General features: G+C 40.7%; 1 protein-coding gene across 5 annotated transcripts in view; it reads left to right on the plus strand.

Annotated features, from left to right (window-relative positions):
- The window catches only part of slc37a1 (solute carrier family 37 member 1), a 125,884-nt gene extending 108,952 nt beyond the window's left edge, over positions 1-16,932 (plus strand). For all 5 annotated transcript variants that reach the window (XR_014741553.1, XM_084688154.1, XM_084688155.1 and 2 more), the window contains 4 exons: positions 4,606-4,684; positions 4,972-5,069; positions 5,189-5,253; positions 16,055-16,932. Coding sequence is in view for 4 of the 5 variants with exons in the window: in XM_084688154.1 (XP_084544280.1) it covers positions 4,606-4,684; positions 4,972-5,069; positions 5,189-5,253; positions 16,055-16,070 (258 nt within the window). In the remaining variant the exon portion in view is untranslated. The remainder of the gene's footprint in view (positions 1-4,605; positions 4,685-4,971; positions 5,070-5,188; positions 5,254-16,054) is intronic.
- The last annotated feature ends 4,626 nt before the right edge of the window (positions 16,933-21,558 follow it).

Genomic DNA, 21,558 nt, shown 5'->3' on the forward strand with positions numbered 1-21,558 from the left:
CAGTGTCAAATGCTGCACTAAGGTCTAGAAGAACCAGAACAGAGATAGAGCCCGCGTCAGAGGCTAATAATAGATCATTGACTACCTTAGCTAATGCAGTTTCAGTGCTGTGGTGAAGACGAAATCCAGACTGGAGAGGTTCATAAAGCTGATTTGAGGAGAGGTGCTCAGTTAGCTGTTGTGCCACAGCTTTTTCTAAAATTTTGGAGAGAAATGGCAAATTTGAAATTGGCCTATAGTTGCTAATACAACCTGGATCCAGGTTTGGTTTTTAAGAAGGGGCTTAATAATAGCTTGTTTGAAATTGTCAGGGACTTGTCCAGTTACAATAGATTCATTCATAATACTAAGCATGGAAGGTCCAATAATAGGGAGAAGTTCCCTACAAAGTTTGGCAGGGAGGGGATCAAGAAGGCAGCTGATGGGTTTCGAGGAATCTACCAGCTCGATGAACGCTTCCATAGAAATAGGGTTAAAGTGGGTAAGAGCCTCAACATGCAGCATGCTGGGTATAGAGTCAAATTCTGTGTTGATGGCCACTCCTCCAGGCCTAGTCTGTAGTCTGATTACCTTAATGGCATTGTGCAAAAGAGGTATACCTAGTTTTGTAATGATAAGCCAATGTGTTCAGTAAATATATCATTTTAGGACAACATTCAAAATGGCCAACGCCCCAAAATGGCCTACATGGGAAAGTGATATATTTTACGACTTTGTATGTGACATAGAATCAGGAGACTCTAATCTTGTGATTTTTGATCAAACTGTTCAGAAGTTATGATGCAAGAAATCCAATGCGCTGGCTAGATGAAGCATCATTATATCTACAAAGCACAGAATGAAACATAAACATTACGATTATGATTATACTGCTAGACAGCTACTGTGGCATACCTGGCATCCTGTTTCACTGAACAGATAATCCAGTATCATGACTTGCTTGATGGCTGTGGCTGGTTCAAACCTATAACCTTGCACTTCAAAGGAGCCAGTCTTATCCCAGTTAGCTATTCTCTGTAATGGGAATTGCTGTGTTCAGATACTGTATTTAAAAAGTAAACCGTTTCTCCTGTGGCAAGCATTGTCAGATTTGACCCAAGTATAAACAGCTGTAATTCAGTCATATTTTAAAATATGACGGTGATTGTGGTCTGAAGATGATCTGATTACATTTTCATGAAAATTGGAACAATGGCGAACGAGGAGTTTGAAAAAGTAGGTTTTTATGAAAATTTCACAATGGCCAACGCCCAAAATGGCAGACATGGGACAATGTGATATATTTCGACTTGGTTAGGCCACATAGAATCAGAAGAGAGCAATCTTGTGATTTATGACAAAACTGTTCAGAAGATATAAGTAAAACACATATTTTGTCGTATTTCCTGACCAGTAGGTGGCACTGTGCAACTACCCTCAAATCATGCTTGTGGTGAAATTTCCAAAGTTTCGTCTCCATACGGTAAACCGTTGCAGAGTTATGGCCTCATGTCTGCTTTGGCGTGCTCTTTGTCAAAATCATTTACGTGTTATTTGTGAACTATTTGACTACTCAATAAAATGTTGATAACATTTTGTCGGCATAGTCTGAAGATGATTTAACACAATAACAGCCTAGGAGTATGAAAAAGTAAGTTTTTCAGAAAAAACTTAGACATTTGGTCTTACAGTTCAAAGGTTATGGGCGTAAACAACTCCAGCTTTGACGCCTTGGTGGCGCTATAGTGCTCGAGTGGTCAACATGAAACTTACTGAAAATGATCAGGAGACTGTCCCCAATGTGTGCCAAATTTCAAAACTTTTTACCATACGGTTCTATGGGCTGCCATAGACTCCTAGTCCTAAAAGGTAGAAACCCTTAAGGTGACTTCGCAGCTTCGCTGCTTGGCCCCTAATAATAATAATAACAAAAACAATTGTTGCCTTGTAGCTTCGCTGCCTGGCCCCTAATAAGAAAAGGTAGTAACCCTTAAGGTTAGCAGCTTCACTGCTTGGCTGCTTAAGTTAGGGTTTAAGTGTTTGTGGCTGGAAGATAATTGCTTCAAATTGTGGATTTGTAAAGATGTAAATTTAGGATTTAAACACACAAATGTGGAACCTGACACCAAAGCATGGTCTGGGAAAACTTTTTGGTTTATTTAGGTACACCACTGTTGTGAAAAATGTGTGTTTGATGTCAAAGTGCTTGAACAAATTGGTTCTGGACATCAGGGACGTGCATAGGAATTTTGAAGGGCAGTTGCTCTGGTCTGCCTCCCCCCCCCCCCCAAATAAAAAAAATGATAGCCTGCCTACTAATGATAATAATTCATGTACTTCCATCATTTATTCTTCTTGTTAAAACTAAATGTTATAAACAAACCATCAGCAGACATGTAGCTTAGTTTTCCTACCAAAAAATCAGCATGTGATAACGAGCTGGTTGTCTGGTAGGCAAGCTAGCCGTCTGATTATTTAGGCTAAACGTGGCAAACTGAGCCTGGATTTATGAAGATTTAATTGATTTCATAAAACTTGATGAGGATTGTTCGTTTGTTATACATTTCTACAACTTAAAACTCACCTTTTCTGACAACGACAAAGCAGTTTTTATCGACACAGAATAAAACAACAGTAACCGTCTCTTAAGTGCAAGAAAATGCAGGTTGCAGTTGCGTGCAGTACCGTAGAGTAAACAGAGTAGGGGGCATACCCCCTCCCCCTTGTGACTTTCACTCTCGTTGCCCATAGGCTTATCGATTGGAAGTGAATTAGGCTACTTTATGAAATGTTTCGGGTGGCAATTTTTAAAATCTAGGTCTACATGAAATTCTGCAGCTGTTTAAATTCACTATTATTTATTTTCCTCAGAGGGGCACTTTGACTCGAGGAGGGCAAGCGGGCAGTTGCCCGGGCAACCTTAGCCATAGCCTGTGCACGTCCCTGCTGGACATGCATTTATTTACCCACCATTATATTCATTCTAATCATTGGGTGTACTTTGGCCGAATGTAACAATGAGTGCCACAGGAAAAACGGCTTCCTGTTTTTATACAGTAACTGACCACAGAATTTACCAACACTGAGAATAGTTCAATGGGTTGAGACAGTGTACTCCAACGTGCAAGGCTATAGGTTCAAATCCAGCCACAGTCTGACATCATCCTGAAATACCATACGCAATTTCATGCAATTTCACCTTGAAATGTAGACAGTTTCTTAACCTTTGTCCCAAAGCTGACCAAAGCTAATACTCTGCCCTCTATTCATAAAATTTCAACAGTTGGTGTGCAGCGAGGATAGAGAGACTGACTTGTAACCTTATGCTCATGAGTTCAAATCCCCATTCAGCCTATTGTTGTTGGCCAAACAGGAAGTAGTTTTGCTCTCTTGTTGTCCAACTCTTGATCATCTACAATGTACATTTTTATAATATTTTGCCATTTTGCAGAGGAACCCGCATTGCTGCTTGCAGCTATATTTATTATTATTTTCCCAACCCTTAAGGATCCCTCAATATTTGGACTACATAGTGGGATTTTTTTCTTCAACAGAACTGCCTATCACAGTCAAATAGAAACAAGAAACACTAAACAGCAAACTGGAATCAAATGTAAGCATATTGAATCTAAATTTGATTTAAAAAATTGTTAATCGATAAAATCGTTTTACTGAGATCATAACCCCAAGAATCAAATCGTGAGGTACCAAAATATTCACACCCCTAGGATTTATGCTCCGTTGCGCGGTTTAGGCTTGAATTAAGTATTTGTGGCAAAAAGTGCCTTGTGTGCACCAAGGGACCGCAGTGCTAGCCTAACGTCAGCACACGTTAGCAACAACGCATAGATACGCCGTTCTAGTAACACAGACAGCGACATCAGCGAGCCCTCAGCATTAGTACCGTAGATAAAAGTCTAGGAAAGTTGAGGCTACTTTTCGCTAGGTACCTACGAACATGTCTATGAACAATCTGCTAGACAAGTGGGTTCCCCTTCGTTCTTTTGGTGAGCAATCTCACTAGCCCTACTTACCCGGCGCCATGGAGCCGACCAGCTAAATAGTTATTTAGCAGTAGTGTTGCTACTGTATCCCTGCCTGTGTTTGCTCTGTTGCTCAGCAATTTAAGACTTGAATGTACAGTACGTAATGTCACATTAAATATTGTATTTGAACTATAACTTATATTACAGGAAGTAAAATAGTCTGGTTTAGTACATAAGTGAAGTGAACACCATTGTGCAAGCTGCATATACCTTTAGCTTGCAGCTGTGCTTCATTTTGCTCCTAGATTCACACCTAACCCCGGTAAATTGTACAGACCTAGCCCCGGTAAATTGTACAGCTAGCTACTAGACTTCTACTAGACTTCTGCTGTGTGGGAATCGCAAGAGTTAACCAGTCGAAAGGCGGACAAAAACACAGGGTGTTGAACCTGTTGCAACCAACGCAAGAACATCCCACAATTTTCCCAGAAATTGTACCCTCACTAGTTTATTATCTTTAACAAGTGTTCAGTACTTAACAAAAATCCTACAATGGTTTCTGAAATGGTCCATAAGAAGTGCTACTGAAATTCTTGTATGTATTAAGCTCATGTCTTACTCTGCTGTACTCCCATCCTAGGGAACACACAAGAGCCTGAAGGGCAATGCCAGGGCCCTGTCCACGGTTACAGCCATCATCGATGGAACAGGATCCGTAGGTCAGCAACCAGTGCCTATACACCAATTGTTTTGCTAATAGATATATTTTATACCACAAGGCAAGGTTGTATATGTATGGAGGGTACTGTGCTATGACCAGATTGTATTTGTAAACTTTATGTTCCAAGCATACAGAAAGGAAATGTACATGATCTGAATTTTAAATTTGCATTGTCTATCCCCTTATTTACAATGCTAATGTTTGGTATCTGTACCTCCATTTAGCGAATATTTGGATGTGGCTGACTGTAGTGACCTTAACTGTGTGTGTTTGTTTTCCATCCAGGTGCAGCACTGGGGCCACTGTTGGCAGGACTGCTGTCTGAGGGAGGCTGGAACCAAGTCTTCTACATGCTGATGACAGCAGACTTCTTAGCTCTGCTGGTAGGTGCTGTGAAGCTCAGAATCAAATTCAAGCATAATTGTTGAAAGTCAAGATTTTGTTGTAACATGTGGCATCATTACCTTTTTCAAATGTGTGTGTGTGTGTGTATTTTGTGAAGCTGTTGCTGCGGCTGGTGATGAAGGAGATGACCCATAGCAAACCTCTCCCTAGCACTGCTGTAGAGTGAGTTTTGTCCAATTATCTCCGCTTTTTCATCATACATTGCTGTACTGAAATTACTAATACAACGGCAACCAGGGTGATAAACTTCAAACAGACCAGGTCTGGTTCTTAAATATATACAAGTGCTTGCAGGCAGCTACTACAATTTATTGGCCAATAGGTTCACAACTGCAAAAAACAAATGGTTATAACTTTTATCATAATAAACAAAGTAAAGGGAGTGCTCTACTTGGAGTCTGCAATTTTCTCTTGCCTTTCTCTTGCCATTCTCCTTCTCACTCTCTTCTACAAATAGGCCTATCTCTACTGTTTGATCTCCCTCCGCCACAGGTTCAGGGGCAGTGTGACCCTTGTCAAAGAAAATTCTTAGCTGCACTGTGTAGATTTGAACATAGTCAAAATGGCGGTTTCAATATAATTTATTTAGTTGGCACAAACTTAAAATTAAACAAAGTACTTTGTGATCAGTCATTACGAAGGGTGTGCTGGTCACAAATCATTCGCAAGAGTGATGGACAACTATCACACATGCACTGCCTTATATGAACTTAGAACAAAAGATCTCTAGATGTACAATTCATCAATATAGCGGTCTCTGTGATTGGCCAGCACTTGTGACAGTTTGACTCATACCAAGTGTCCCACAGTTCTTTGATGTCACAGCTCTCTCCAGAGCAGTAGATAATAAAGCCACAGGGGTTGGCCAGTCAAATGGTCAACTGTCCTTTGTGTGGTCATCTTCAAAGAATACTTTAATTAACACAAACAACAAAACAGGACACAGTCCTTCTCTAGCCAAAGTTCAGAGCAACTGCTTCAATATGTGCTGATGGCCCACAGACCAATCAGCACCACACATTCCTTTGAACTCAACTTAATTATCTTCCCTTCCTGTATCTTACCAATGAACATAGCAGCTTATAGATTTCATACTCATACATCTATGCATATGATCAACATTTCTACCATGCCCTTTACCTTCTGGAGGAAGACTGCACATTAACTAGATTTCAAACACAACTACAACACAAACAAACTAACCCTAACCCATCTACTTCATGGGAACACAACTTCCAATGGCTGCTGTTTGCATTACGGTGATGTTGACACATGTCACCAAGGCCCCAAAAATTATTATTGGCCACGATTGAGCACCTTGAGCTGCAATTCTTGTATGAAAGGTGTTATATAAATATAGTATTACTGTATAAGTAAAGTCTTACTTGGGTTTCATTCCTTTATTGAATGAATTGGTGCTAGCATGGCTCAAAAGAAGACGAGTACCAGGGCTCTACACTGCGAGCATTTCACTCGCATTTGCGCCTAAAAATATGTATGTGCGAACTTGAAAAATAATTTACAAGCACAGTGCGCGAGTGACGGGCTGTTGTCAATACACGGAACAACAGCGCGATGAAGTAAAGCAACATTGATTTCACATGGAAAGCAAGTGACAAAGTCGCGACTCCACGATGTCAACATAGCATAATGCGCAAGCGACGATTCGCAACCAATGGGCCAGAGCCATATAAAAAGAGAGTTATAACACTCTTTGATCTCGCCGACACATGATCACTTGGTTCAAGTAGCTCGCAAAAAAACCACTGCTGGCAACCTATTTGGTTTTCAACGGGACAGACAGTAGCAGCATCTCGATTGACTGACATTTCTGGTATATTAACACATTATCAATTGGTTACTGGTGTGTTGTATTATGTATATGTCTGATACTTTATTAACATTTATGTATTACATTAACTTATAACACTAGGCAGCAATATGGTCAAGCAGAGCTAGAAATGGCTATGCTAGCTACCATGCTGTAGCTCACACCTCCTCAATTTCAGACAAGAAAGGAGTTTGGTAAATAGAACAGAATATACAAGGCAATCAATTGCATTCAATAAAACATTTTATCATGCAATATGTCCAGTAAGAGGGTCGTTTGTTTTTAGCGAGTGGACCTGAAATTCCTGCCGAGCGTCGACAGCTAGCTGGACGATAGGGGACCCCTTAATCTGCAATTCATTGTTGCTAGCTCTAATCAGATGTGCATTTAGAATCTAACAAGCTATATCTTACAATAAACTTGAAGTAAAGCTGGCTATATAAAATGTGGGTGACCAGATGTCCTCTTTTACCCGGACATGTCCTCTTTTCGAGACCAAAAAAATGCGTCCGGCAAGGATTCCAAAATTGTCCGTGATTTTGCCTCGTCAGAAATTTGTGTTTCTCTGGGTCTTTCACAAACTATTACGCCATTCATGTTCAGTGTTACGGAGCAAGTTAGCTGGTAAATTGATTAAATGACTGCATTATTTTAAAACTATTTTCAAAATCCGCTAACTTGATTTGTAACACTGAACATGAATGGGGTTGAATGTTTGGGACTATAGGTCGCAAATGATACGCAAGAGTTGGGAAGTGTCCCAACTCTCTTTTATATGGCTCTGGGTCTACCTAGCTTTGACTACCAAGCCTTTTAATCTGTGGCGTGCTTACATACTGAGTGTATGCCGCAAGTTTGGTGTGAATCCATCAAAGATTTGCTGAGCTACGACCCAACTTCCTGTTTGCTGGCTTAATGGCACATTTTGATTGGCTGTACCGGGCAAACAGTTCTGAAAATCAAAAAATTATGTGATGGCCTTCGTGAGGCTTGGTCTGAAGATAATCTCTGGCAAATTTGGTTCAGATTGGAGACACTTTGTCGGACAAGTAGAGAAAAAACTTTTTTCAATGAATTCAAAATGGCAGCCATATCAATTCGGCTATTATCACAGATTATCGAGTCACACATGAAACGTCCCAATATATAATGAGACAAAGGAATCACTTCAAAAAGCAAACAAATCAATAGTTATCGGCCAAAACACATTTTTGCTTCCTACGGCCACGCCCAGTGATCACATGACACCAAATTGTGTGGACATCCTCAGACAAGGGTTTCGAGTCATCACACCAAGTTTGGTGTTGGTATCTCAAAGATTTGCTGAGATATGACCCAACTTCCGGTTTGGTTGCTTTGTTGCCGATTTTGATTGGCTGTACCGGACAAACGGTTTTGAAAATCAAAAATCGTTTGATAAATTCTTTGAAGGTTGCTCTGACGAGGATGTCTGCCAATTCTGGGGAAAATTTGACAAACATTAAATAAAAAATGGCGGAAAATCTATATAACCGGAAAATGACGTCATAGGGTGTGTTGAACTCGTCTTGACCCAGGGAATCCAATGGTACCTCATTTTTGAAAATCGCTCATACTATTCAAAAGTTACGTGTGTAAACACAAGTCCAACTTTGACCAGTTGATGGCGCTAGAGTGCTCAAATGGGAGACATGAAACTTGGTGAATATAAAGAGGGGACTGTGCTTAATGAGTGTGCCAAATTTCACAACTTTTTAGCATACGGTTCTAGGGGCTGCCATAGACTCCAATGGCAGAAGAAGTGTAACTAGAGAGGGTACAATTTCTGGGGAAATTGTAGGGTGTGCTTGCTTGCTTCAGATGCAGGTGGGTCCGCTTTCCCTTCTTGTGATATGTTCAAGCATTTAGCCTATTCATATTGCATAATTCATTAAGAATACCGTTTGAAACAAGGAACCCCCTTTGAAACAAGCTACTGTAACAACAGTGTCACTGGCAGTATTTCAGATGGAATTGCGATTCAAATAGTACCGTCTGCTAACTGAAAATAAGCCCCCCCAAAATGTATAATAAGTTCGATATTAATTTAGGGGGACATGGCTAATTCAAAAGCAGTTTGCTACAGGCAAGCTAGCTGCCGTTGCTATCCACACTACACTGATTGTTTGAAAGCGCAGGAAATTAGAACGTTTCTTTTGTAAGGGATAATTAAGCAATAAACCCCAAGAGGCCTCTTGCGCTGGTTTTAGAACAGGTAAGGGGAGTTGTTAGGCACGACGCGAAGCAGAGTTTTCGCCAGTTTTGTTTCGCCATGAAAGGGCTTATTTCCCCGATAATGACCGGCGTTCTATACTTTATACCGCTTATTACACTAATTTGATGGCTACTTGCCAACAAAAATAACTTAACACAGTGTGTCTTTTTACAATGTATTCGTTACCATTCGTATTGGTGATCAGCAGAGAAATAGTTCGCCAAAGACGTTGAACTTCATAGACTTTGAGCATTATTTGGGCTTCAAATCAGCTGACGTTGCTAAGCAACAGAGTATGCTGGAGTTTAGGCTTCAAATCAGCTGACGTCGCTAAGCAACAGAGTACACTGGGGTTGAAAAGTTACCGGACTACTTGCGGAGTGCTACGAAAGACGTGAATCCGAGGCAAAAAGGCCACTTCCCTTGACAGCGGTCAAATATGCATAGCAACGGTCAAATATGAGAAAATTGTTCACCGCAGAACGTTGGGAAGCCCCATTCAAGTGAATGGAGCATTCTACAGAATTACAGCTGTGTAACCTACTACTACACACTGCCAGTGGGCGAGCCGAGTCTGTGACTCAGAGGCTAACGTCAAAACAAGACGTGGTCTCAATCAAATTCCAAGTTTTACACAAATAACAAAAATATGCTGACCCGCTGGCTGTCTTCACAATCGCCGTATCTTTAAAGGGGCAATTGACTGCAAAACCGATTTTACCTTGTCATAGTTGAATAACGACAGTTCAGTGGGTAAAATGAACATACTGTGAATATCAAAGTCCATTGACACCTCTTTCCTATTCAAATCTCAAAAAGAAAACATTTGGCTGTAAAACGCTAGCTTTTCAACAAAGCTACCGGTCCTACGTAGGACCGGTGATCGCCCTCTTATTGGCTCTGGTCTGTATCTTTGTCACGCCCCAGAATTTACATCCAGACCAGCCCGAGGTAGCGTCTATCTCCGATACTAGTTTAGCTGTGCGCTGCTCTGTGTAAGCTACTTATAAGGAATTACAAAGAAGAACGTTTTGAATTATAACAAGGATATTGAAAATGGACCACGGTCGTAAATGCTGTGTTCCAGGCTGTAGCCTACAGGGAAGGCTAACACTCACAGTCTTCCCAAGGAGCCAAACATTCAACAGGCATGGCTGCTGTTGTCTTATGAGAAGATCCCGGCAAAGTTCGACAATCATTCATTTGCTCTGAATATTTCACCCAAGACAGTTTGGAGAACCTTGGACAATAGCAAGCAGGATTTGCTAGGAAGCTGAACCTGGAAAGAGGTGCTGTTCCGACCGTATGCTCATTGCAACCGCCTATAAGGACAGTATGATGTTGTGCTAACAGTTATTAGCAATGCTAACGTTTCCTGTATAATATAGCATACCAGGTAGAATGCTAAATAAGTTTCTACACACATCAAATGACTCTAGCTAAACTAGCTTTAGTCGGCATTAGAAGGGAAGCTTCCAAAAAATAGCCAGAAAACGAACAGCAGTCTGGCTTATTGCAAACGCCTGTCTAGATAATCTATTTGAAAGAACTGGAGAAAGGCAGGTGCTTGATACAGGATACGGTAGCATTGCTAGTAACTGTTACTAGTAACACCTAGACTGTAGGCATGTAAACAAGTTTAGCTTGCTAACGCAAGAGCATAGGTAGAATTTGTGATAATTTAGCCTAGTTTATTGGCAATGGGGCTAAGGTTGATTCATGTTCCTGTGTTTCATTCAAATAAATAACCTGTGTAATTTAAATCTACAATTCAAGATGCATGTTTGTCCAGATCTTGGTCATGTTATTTTTCAGCAAGTTATTTAGAGCTAGCTAGCTAACTGAAGCCGAGTAGAATCAGGATATGGTTTGGTTGCTAAGCTGTAGCCTAACGTTCTACCCACCCAAGTCAATCCAGTTTGCTTCAACAACAGAAGTGGAAACAAGTTATCATTGATGTTATCATTTCAAATGATATATAGTCAATCTGTTGAAAACAGTGTTGTGTAGACACAATAGATTTATTTGCACGTTTTTATTTCAAGTCTCCAACTTCAGCGAGTGCTGCTGTTGGCCGTGTTGCGTTTTTGCTCCCCAGCTTCACTCGTTGAAAACCAACCAATCAGCGCGCAGCTCATCTAAATATTAATGAGCATACCATAAAAGGAGAAAAGCTAGTGTTTTTTTCCCGGGAACATTTCAGAGGATCTGTCAGTGGGCATAGAACAGCACCCGGGCCATTTTCAACCCAACCAATGTTACATACCCTTTTTGGAGACCTTAAGGAACAGTGTGAAATACCCCCAAAAAACAGTCAATTGCCCCTTTAAAACACTGCTCTCCATTTGGATGTAAAATTGACCCTGGTACGAAATTAAGAAAATACTCATCAGACGCAGATCGACAACACTTGTCGACGATTGCTGCCGCAATCGTCAATGGAGGCTGACGGGGCTCTCACGTAGCAAACAAATCAAAGTTTTACAGCAACCTATATTAAAATCTCACCACCTGGCTGTCTTCACAATAGTCATATCGTTATAAAATGTTCCTCTTTCTATAAAATTATCTACGAAAATACTACTGTGACGCTTTCTAGCATGGCTGCCGCCTAAAAGACTAGGCGGTCTCATGGGCGACTCGCACTCGCTCAAATTACAAAGACTTTGACGACCTAAATCAAACATCCGAGATTGCAGTTCCACTCGAAATCAACAAAGCCAAATGGTTGGGATATTTTGGGGGTGGTATTTTTCACTCGTAATCCAAGCACCAATTTCCGTGCTAGAACGTCTCTATCATGTTGTATCCATGCGTTGTTGCTAACGTGTGTTGACATGGTGACGTAGCTAGCACAGATTACCCTTCATTGACTAAAGGCACTTTGACGCCACAAAAACGTTGTAACCTCCTAAACAGTGCAACGGAACGTAAATCCCAATACAAGCAACTCAATCGCTACCAAGACTAAACTTTTCACACCTTGGTTGTCTATGTAGTCCAAATATTGACAACGTTTTAGGGGTGGGAAAAGAAGAAATCTATTCTAGAAAACAAATGATGAACCAGAGAGAAAAAAGAATATTTTCTTGTATTGGGAGATAAAACCCTAAATGGATCAAATAATTTATAGGTATTCATGAGCGTATGAATGGCTTTACCAGACTTTGATATGTTGGATGGTTTTTGTGATGACCTATCCATCATTGTGTCTACACCAGATTAAAGTCCCTTCCAATAATCAATTTATGGGAGTCCATATTAGGTAATGCCGTAAAGAAAGAGGTAATAAAAGCCTCATCATCAACATTGGGGGCATATACACTGGCTAGAGTAATTGGTTTATTGTACAATTTTCCTGTAACAATAACATAACGCCCTGGAGGATTAGATATTGTTTTTGATACCAAGAAGGGAATTGTCTTTCTAATAATTATAGCAGCGCCTCTGTTTTTCACTGGGAAATTAGAATGAAATACCGGTCCAATCCAAGTAGCTCGTAACCATTTATGATCCTGATCTCTCAAGTGAGTTTCTTGTAAAAACCCGATATCCATTTCGAAATTTAAGTGGGTCAATACATTCCCTCGTTTAATAGGTTCATTGAGTCCTTTACAATTCCAGGAAATAATTTTGACCAAGTTTTTGTGACAAGCCAAGTCTAAAATATTGTTTTTAGCCATAATTGTTTAGTTGGAAAAATACATTCAATTGTAGTGCAGGCAAGAATACAGAACAAACCAAAATCCCTAAACACAACAAACCCTACTCCCACCCTGATCTCTCCTGAACTAGCTTCTCTGTCAGAACTACAGAGGGAGCGTGTATTCCCAAAATAAAGGTTATGTATACACTCAGAGAGGTGTGTGAACATTTGACTTACCACTGTTTTTATTTTTTTATTAACTAATTAATTAACGAATTTTTTTAAATTAACTAATTCCGTTTTCCAGACCGTAACCATTTTTTTGGCCAGTACCAATGCGTAATGTAACCTAGAGTTACCCAAAATTTGAAACAAATAAATGTAAGTAAAAATAACACAAATAAATAAATGGTAAAAGGGTTCACATTCTTTGGGTACCTGGTTGAGAGTATGTTACTCAGTTTGTGTATCTTTAAGCCATAGGATTACCACACATAAGTGTCCAAAATAGCGTTCATATGTTCAATGCTCCTCCAGTGATGATGATTTGTTGTTGTCAATAAACCTCTCCACTGCCCGTGGATCGGTGAACGACTTTTTAGAACCGTTGGATGTAATCTCCAATTTGGCAGGGAAAAACATTCTGTACTGGATTCCAGCGTCACGTAGTTTGGCTTTCACTTGATTAAAGGCTGCTCGTTGTCGTCCGACCTAGCTTCACCTCTGGGCTGATATCAGGGAAGATATGAACCTGTGCTCCTTCGAAGGACAGCTTGCCTTTGGACCGGGACAGCGACATGATCTTTTCCTTATCCGAGTAGTAGTGAAGGCGGGCAATTATGGGTCTGGGCTGTTCACCATTCCGTGGTTTTGGGGCAAGACTTTTGTGGGCCCGGTCAATAAGTATGGGGCCGTTAAAGTTGTCTTCACCAAGCACTCTAGACAGAAACTTGGTCACAAACACGGTTGGCGTATTGTTTTCGGACCCTTCTGGGATGTTTAGTATCTTGATGTTTTGGTGGCGGCTCCTGTTCTCCAAATCGAGGCATTTTTCCTGAAGTTTCTTATGATCAGCAGCCAGAGATTGGTAGGAAGTTTCTAGAGCCATGAGCCTGTCAGAAGTGTCGTTGAGGGATTGCTCCATCTGTGTGTTCGCTGTTTCTGCCTGCATGAAAAACATCTCAACTTTTTCTGTTAGCTCGTCAGGAATAGCTTTCATGTCCGCTTTGGTTGTCTCCCGCAAGGTTGAGATCTTGCCGCCTATTTCTTTGCCAAGGCCTTCTATTTCTGTTTTAAGAAAAGATTGCATGGTGTCTCCGTACGAGTTGAATTCTGTCACTCAGCTCGGCATGTAAACTGCCTAGTGGGATTGGGCCTTCTTCTGCTAGCCTTGCGGCTCCGCAGTTTTTAAAAAAGGTTGTTTGGAGTGCCATAACTTGTTATGGAAGGGAATTTCAAATCAAGCCTAGCGTCAGTGGGGATGTGTCCTGGCTTAGGTCACTGAAATGAATTTGTGCAACAGACAAGGGATCCAACTGAACAATCAATTTACTTCATGAGAGATAACCATTAACGTTATCTCTACCATGCGTAGACTAGCTACTGTGGTGAACCTGGCTTGTTTGGCAGTGGTTAACATAGTCTCGCTAAACAGATGATTAAAGTGTTGTGATGGGCTCAAATAAACATGCATTGCTATGAGGATTTATCGGAAGACTAGAAACCGTTTTGTCAGAATAAAAAATAAAAAACTATGCCTCTGTCTGGTTTTGAACCTACAACCCTTTGTTTATCAGCACAACTTCTCAGCCAATTGAGCTATTGCCAGATCTGGACTCTTGCCATGTTCAGTCATCAACTGGATAGTAAAATAAGATGTTTCTCCAATGGCAAGCATTGTCAGATTTGGTCCATGCTCAATCAGCTGTAATTCAGTCATAATTTTACATATCAAGGTGAAACTTTGCAGGGTACTTCAGGTGTCATCTTAAAGCCTATTGGGTTTGAAAAACCATCATTCAAAATTACATTTGATTTAGTGACACAAACTTATTGAGGCAATGTGGACATTTACATAAATACTCCCCTTTCAGACATTTTCAGGCTGTTTTATTCCTCATGAAAAATGAGGCATGCACACCAAGTTTCAGAAGAATCGGAGCAATGGGGGGGAAATGCAACCACTCTGAAAAGTGGACATTTGGCCGTTGCCTGTGGCGCCCCCTATGGTATGATGTGGGCCAGTCTGTGTTTTGGCCGTAGTTGTGGCATGTTGTATCAATGTACCAAATTTCAACACTTTTTACTAATGTGTTCATGAGTTAATTACAATAATAAGAAGAATAATAAGAATACCAACAATTACAATAGGGTCCTCCTAACGGAGGAACCCTAATGATAATAATAAAACTGACGAAAACAATAGGTTTCCTCCTGACGGAGGAACCATAATAATAAGAAAAGGTAGAAACACTTAAGTGGCTTCGCGGCTTGGCCACCAACTATATACATGTTTCTTAAACTATTTGTTCTAGTTCTATCAGAGTGAAAGTTGCTAGTTGTCTAGCATTAACTGTTAAGTCAGTGGCGTTGTTAGACATAAAACTGTACTGGGGCACAGGCCCTTATTCATATCCCTTCTTCCAATTTTGCTGCACACAATGCACTATTAGACTTAAGAAACATCCCTCGCTTAACCCACTATATAACAGTTCAGGGACGCAAGTTTGATATCAGCTTTGGCAGGGACATCTATAGTTAATGGAAGCTTTGTGTTTTCGGTTTGTTAAAACTCAAACTTTAATTTTTACTGGGGCACAGCAGATTTATACTGGGCACGTGCCCCTGTAAAAAGGGTCTAACAACGCCCCTATGTTAAGTTATGTTTAATAAACAAATAAAAACAATTTTAAAAACTGTGCTCCTAAATTTATTTTTGTGCTCCAAAATGTTTTCATTTAGGAGCACATGTACTCCTTGGTGAGAACATTAGCGTAGAGCCCTGAATACAGTGTCTCATTTCTTGTTCAGAAGCCAAGCAATGTCTGGCATTGGTTTAAGTCAACCCTTTTAGACCAATGACTCAGCAGTGTTTGTCAGTGGAATAGGGTTTTGTAAATTATGTGTATTAAATGTGTATTAATTCATGCATTATTTAATGTATATGTCAACCAGATAATCTCTTGATTACTTCACATAGTACTCATTGTATTTTGCATTACTGCTGTTTGATAATTATGCGTTCCCTCTACAGGTTGAAGGAACACTGAGCATTTTGCATGAACTCCAAGTAAAGGAGTGTGCTTGTGAAACCACTTTTGCAAACTTGGCCTGAACCTTTAAAAATAGGCCTTGGACCTCATCGCACACAGACAGCAACTCTACTGGACCAGTTTGCATGCTACCATCCAGAATGGTCCCACCCATCCTCAATGAAGGGAATAAAATGAATTGGCGTGTGCAGTGCTTAGATAGTTGAATGATGGAGCTTGGGGGGAGCAATGCAATCCTCACTGTACACCACAACCTTTCTGATGTGATCTGCAACATCTCAGAACTTTTTAAAATAATATTCACTCTATCCTTTGCCTTATCCCACCAAAGATTTAGGGAAATTAAATGTAATAATTGTCACTAATACTAAATCAAAAAGTGTACATTGTCTGTTGCGTGGTGGTATTTTTTCCTGTTATGAACTATATGAAGCAACTGATACCACACCAAAAATGGGGAATGTTTTTGATCTGTCACTGTTGGGAACTTGAAGGCTATGAATGTAATGCTTAACTTTAAATTACTTGACCAACCTCAAATGATAAGGGGAACATTTTAAGCAAACCAATAATGTGCAATGTTGAAAAATAGCAAGACCAAATTGTTCCCAATTCTTAAAAACTCATGGGATTTGTGAGTTTGTTTATACTCATTGTTGTGTGGGAGTACCATGGACAAAATACACATTTTCTAATGGTGGTAGCCTTTACTTTGTATTTTGTATTTTATTTTATTGTTGTAAGAATGTCCCCAGTGGTTGTACTTGAAATACCGTGTGCCTTTCTGGTGTATGTATTTTTTTTTTTTGGGGGGGGGGGGTGGCTATGAATCAATATAAAATATATATTTTTCCCTCAGTGTCAGTCTCCTAAGTGTCGGTCTCCTATGTGTAGTTTCAGTAGCTATTTGGTAACATTGCCAATTAATATGGGTTGACTGTGTATTTGGTCTGCCACCAGTCTAGTATTTTATAACCTGGTCTTAATTCAACGTGCGATGGACGCCACTCATCCATTTGTCCTCCCCTTAGAGACACATAAACATACATTTACTGTATACATTTACTATGCTCTTTGCCTAGTTCGAAACAAACATTTACATGTATTAATTTAGCAGACGCTTTTATCCAAAGCGACTTCCAAAAGAGAGCTTTACAAAGTGCATAGGTCACTGATAATAACAACAAGATAGCCCCATAGCATTGCGGGTAGCCAAAACAAGAAGTACACATTGTGAACAACCAAAAAATAAGTGTTAAAGGGAAGAAACCATAAGAGCATGTAGTTAAGCAAGGTACAATTAAACAACATGAATCTCTAAGTGCAAGTGTACCTGTAGGAAAGCAATAAAAAAATAGGATTCACTAAAATAGAATATAATACAACAGTTTAAATCAGCTACCACTAACCAGCAAGAGCAACAGTCTAAGCAAGTCATTCAGATCCTTGAGGAAACTAGCATTGGGTTGAGCAAACCATTCCTAAATACCGTTGTACTCCCGAAACAAGTGCGTCTTGAGCCTTCTCTTGAAGGTGGAGAGACAGTGTGTGTCTCTGATGGAGGTGGGGAGTTGATTCCACCACTGGGGGGCCAGGCAGGAGAAGAGCACATCAGGCACAGAATTTGCATGCATTAGCAGGGCGCTCGCTGTGGTGGCGTATACGGGACCGGTTATGGTGGGCCGGTCTGGATCAAAGTCCAGGGCCTATTTTTACTCCCAGTCCGTCCCTGCCGTTCTATCAAGAAGCAGACCTGCCAACCTGTATGCCATTTGTGTAGCGGATACGCCTTCGACTTCAAAGTATGCTGGTACTAACTTGTATTGACTGTCAATCATGATGGAAGAGTAGACAGGTTAAGTTAAAGCATATCCACCATCTCTTGTGGGGGTTATGCATTAAGCCATTTGTGGTGCCCTTACCACATTGTGCCTCATATACTGTAAATGTTAGACCCAGTGACAGGCTGGCATGAAATGGCTTGCATAATACTTAGTAAAGAGGCCATAATAATCTTTGACTCATGGCTTAAGTTACGTTTCCTCAGCTCTCCCCAGGTTGGCAAAAAAGTATCTCAAAATGCATCAGATTGACGCTTTAAAATATGAAATATTTAAATTTTTCTTATGGGGGAGCATGCACCCGGACCCCTTAGAGGGGTAATATTCTTCTCACCTTTTTTGCCCCTGACACGTTTTCATGCCTGCAGTATACAAAAGAAGTACACCACTGTGCAATATCACTTAATGTCAAATGATTCAAAATGGCATCACCTCTTAACAATTACTTTATTTCCAAGTTGGCAAATACATAATTTCCTCTTATAAACAATCAAAAACAAATACTTTTGAAAAAATAGTATACCTTTCATTGACAACATTCAAATAGATCATAGATCACCTGTTAGGTCTGACAATATATTTGTACTGTACTGTTATTACCACTCACTCTGTTATTACCCAATTACAACTATTTCAGGTAGTTTTACCACTATTGCAGTAATTTTTCTATAATAACTACTCTCTGTAACTTTAGCTACTGGGCAGACACAGACGGTCTCAACCCTCCAGGTACTTACTTAGGTCACATAAACATTGGAGCACTTTAATTTCACTGAGCATACACTGTAACTCAACCCCCTAATAGGACTTTGATTAACATCCCTAGCGGTTGGCTCTGACTAACAGTGGGGTGGTGTTGCAGCCGTTTCTGGTTGGATCGTATCAGGGCAGTTGGGTGGTACTGCAACTGTCTCTGGTCAGGATCCGGCCAGTGGCAGTTGGGTGATATTGCAGCCATATCTTGTCTGGCTCCGACTGGTGGTGGATTGTATTATTATTGCAGCGGTTCTTGTTTGGTTCCAACTAGTGGTGAGACAGTGAAGTCCCTGTGTCTGGAACCTCCAGGTCAGACGTGACCTTGTTTGTCTGAATGTATTTGCCATGTTTGTTTCGTGTTTTGTTATGTTTGTTTTATGTTCGTTTGTTTTATGTTTTTAAAGCAGCGGCCCGTCTGGTCTACAATCTACCCAGACGCTACCACGTTACCCCACTCCTCATCTCCCTCCACTGGCTACCCATAACGGCCCGCATCAGATTCAAGACCCTGGTACTGACCTTCCGAGCAGCGAACGGGACTGCACCCGACTACATCAAGTCTCTCCTGCAGCCTTACACCCCACCCGCCACCTACGGTCTTCTTCAGACAACAGCCTGGTGGTCCCACCGCTCAAGACCGCCCGGTCCCAACACAAGCTCTTCTCCTGCCTGGCCCCCCAGTGGTGGAATCAACTCCCCACCTCCATCAGAGACACAGACTGTCTCTCCACCTTCAAGAGAAGGCTCAAGACGCACTTGTTCCGGGAGTACAACGGTACTTAGGAATGTTTTGCTGAACCCAATGCTATTTTCCTCAAGGATCATAATGACTCTTGCTTAGACTGTTGCTCTTGTTGGTTAGTGGTAGCTGATTTAAACTGTTGTTTATTCTATTTTAGTTAATCCTATTTTTATTGCTTTCCTACAGATACACTTGCACTGAGAGATTCATGTTGTTTAATTGTAACTTGCTTAACTACATGCTCTTATGGTTTCTTCCCTTTAGCACTTATTTTTTGGTTGTTCAAAATGTGTACTTCTTGTTTTTGGCTACCCGCAATGCTTTAACAACAATCTTGTTGTTATTATCAGTGACCTATGCACTTTGTAAAGCTCTCTCTTGGAAGTCGCTTTGGATAAAAGCGTCTGTTAAATGAATACATGTAAATGTTTGTTTCGAACTAGGCAAAGAGCATAGTAAATGTGTACAGTAAATGTATGTTTATGTGTCTCTAAGGGTAGGACAAATGGATGAGTGGCGTCCATCGCACATTGAATTAAGACCAGGTTATAAAATACTAGACTGGTGGCAGACCAAATACACAGTCAACCCAGATACTATGGAAGCAAATCGGGACCAAAATTCAAATGCAAATGCAGAAGGTTTTTGAGCTACCCATCTTGTTCGGTAGGGGGCGGTGTTGCCCATCTGCATTGCATTACATGTGCACGGCGCCCCTTACCGAACAAGATGGGTAGCTCGGTCAGCAGGGAGCTGAAGAAGAGCGGCTACTGACGTCACTCTACTGCGCCGCTCAGAATGCTTTTTCGTTCATTTTGCATTTCTGGAAATGCATTTGAATTTGAATTGTGGTCACGATTTTGCAATTCAATCAATTTCCCGGCACATTTGCTATCTGCATTGCATTACATAGCAAATGTGCCGGGAAATTGATTGAATTGCCGGGTCTTTAGAGCAGCGTTCCCCAACCGATGCCCACAGTTCCGTGGACCGGTACCGGTCCGTGGGTCATTTTGTACCAGACCACACAAAAATAATTAATAACACTATTTCCTTTTAATTGATTATCAGTCTGAAAGACGTTTTATTCTGAAAAATGACCTGATTCTCTCCTCCGTGGGCCTTTTCCCCTGAGCAAAAAAGCTCTGTAAAGCCTTGTGTCATTTTTAGCAAGTTTGTGGGCTTTATTGAGCGGTATCATATGCGTCTGACAAGTGATAGTTACCACTCAATGAAGCCTGTTGAGACAACAACTCTATCTGTGTTTTGGATGAAGGCTATCCTGAGATCGCCACTAAAGCACTGAAAACCCTGTTTCCATTTCCAACATCAAGCAGGATTTTCTGCCATGACAGCAATCAAACAAAATAAGGAATAGGCCTAAACTGGATATTGTGGAAGAAATTGCTCATTCCTGTGTGCTTACATTATTCACTAATCAATAGAACTAGTCATTGGATACTAGGTAGTATGTTGTCATGTAAGCTTGCTATTAATACGAGTAGATTGTGTCAGGTTTAATAGATGTTCGGGATCAGGAGAAAGTACTGGCTAAATGTTCCTTGTCATGACTACAAGGAGAGCTCCAACTATGAACTCTCTAGTCTGAGTGGTCATGTGTTGGGAGCTGTGAATCTCTTTCTCTGAGACTGTTGTAACGTCATTACTGCCTGACTGTCACTATCTTTGTTTACATTCTTGTGCCCTATAAAATATATTTTGGTCCTTTTGGTCCTCCGGCCTTTAGAGCCAAGAGAGACAAGATTGAGACCTAAGACTTCTCTCCCAATCTGCAGATTGATAATACTTATTAAGGGGCAATTGACTGGGTTTTTGGGGTATTTCACACTGTTCCTTAAGGTCTCCGAATAGGGTATGTAACATTGGTTGGGTTGAAAATGGCCCGGGTGCTGTTCTATGCCCCCTGACAGATCCTCTGAAATGTTCCCAGGAAAAAACACTAGCTTTTTTCCTTTTATGGTATGCTCATTAATATTTAGATAAGCTGTGCGCTGATTGGTTGGTTTTCAACGAGTGAAGCTGGGGAGCAAAAACGCAACACGGCCAACAGCAGCACTCGCTGAAACATCGAAGTTGGAGACTTGAAATAAAAATGCGCAAATAAATCTATTGTGTCTACACAACA

The sequence above is a fragment of the Hypomesus nipponensis genome, chromosome 23 (assembly GCF_054491055.1).
Source record: "Hypomesus nipponensis isolate SF chromosome 23, ASM5449105v1, whole genome shotgun sequence".
Taxonomy (NCBI): Eukaryota; Metazoa; Chordata; class Actinopteri; order Osmeriformes; family Osmeridae; genus Hypomesus; species Hypomesus nipponensis.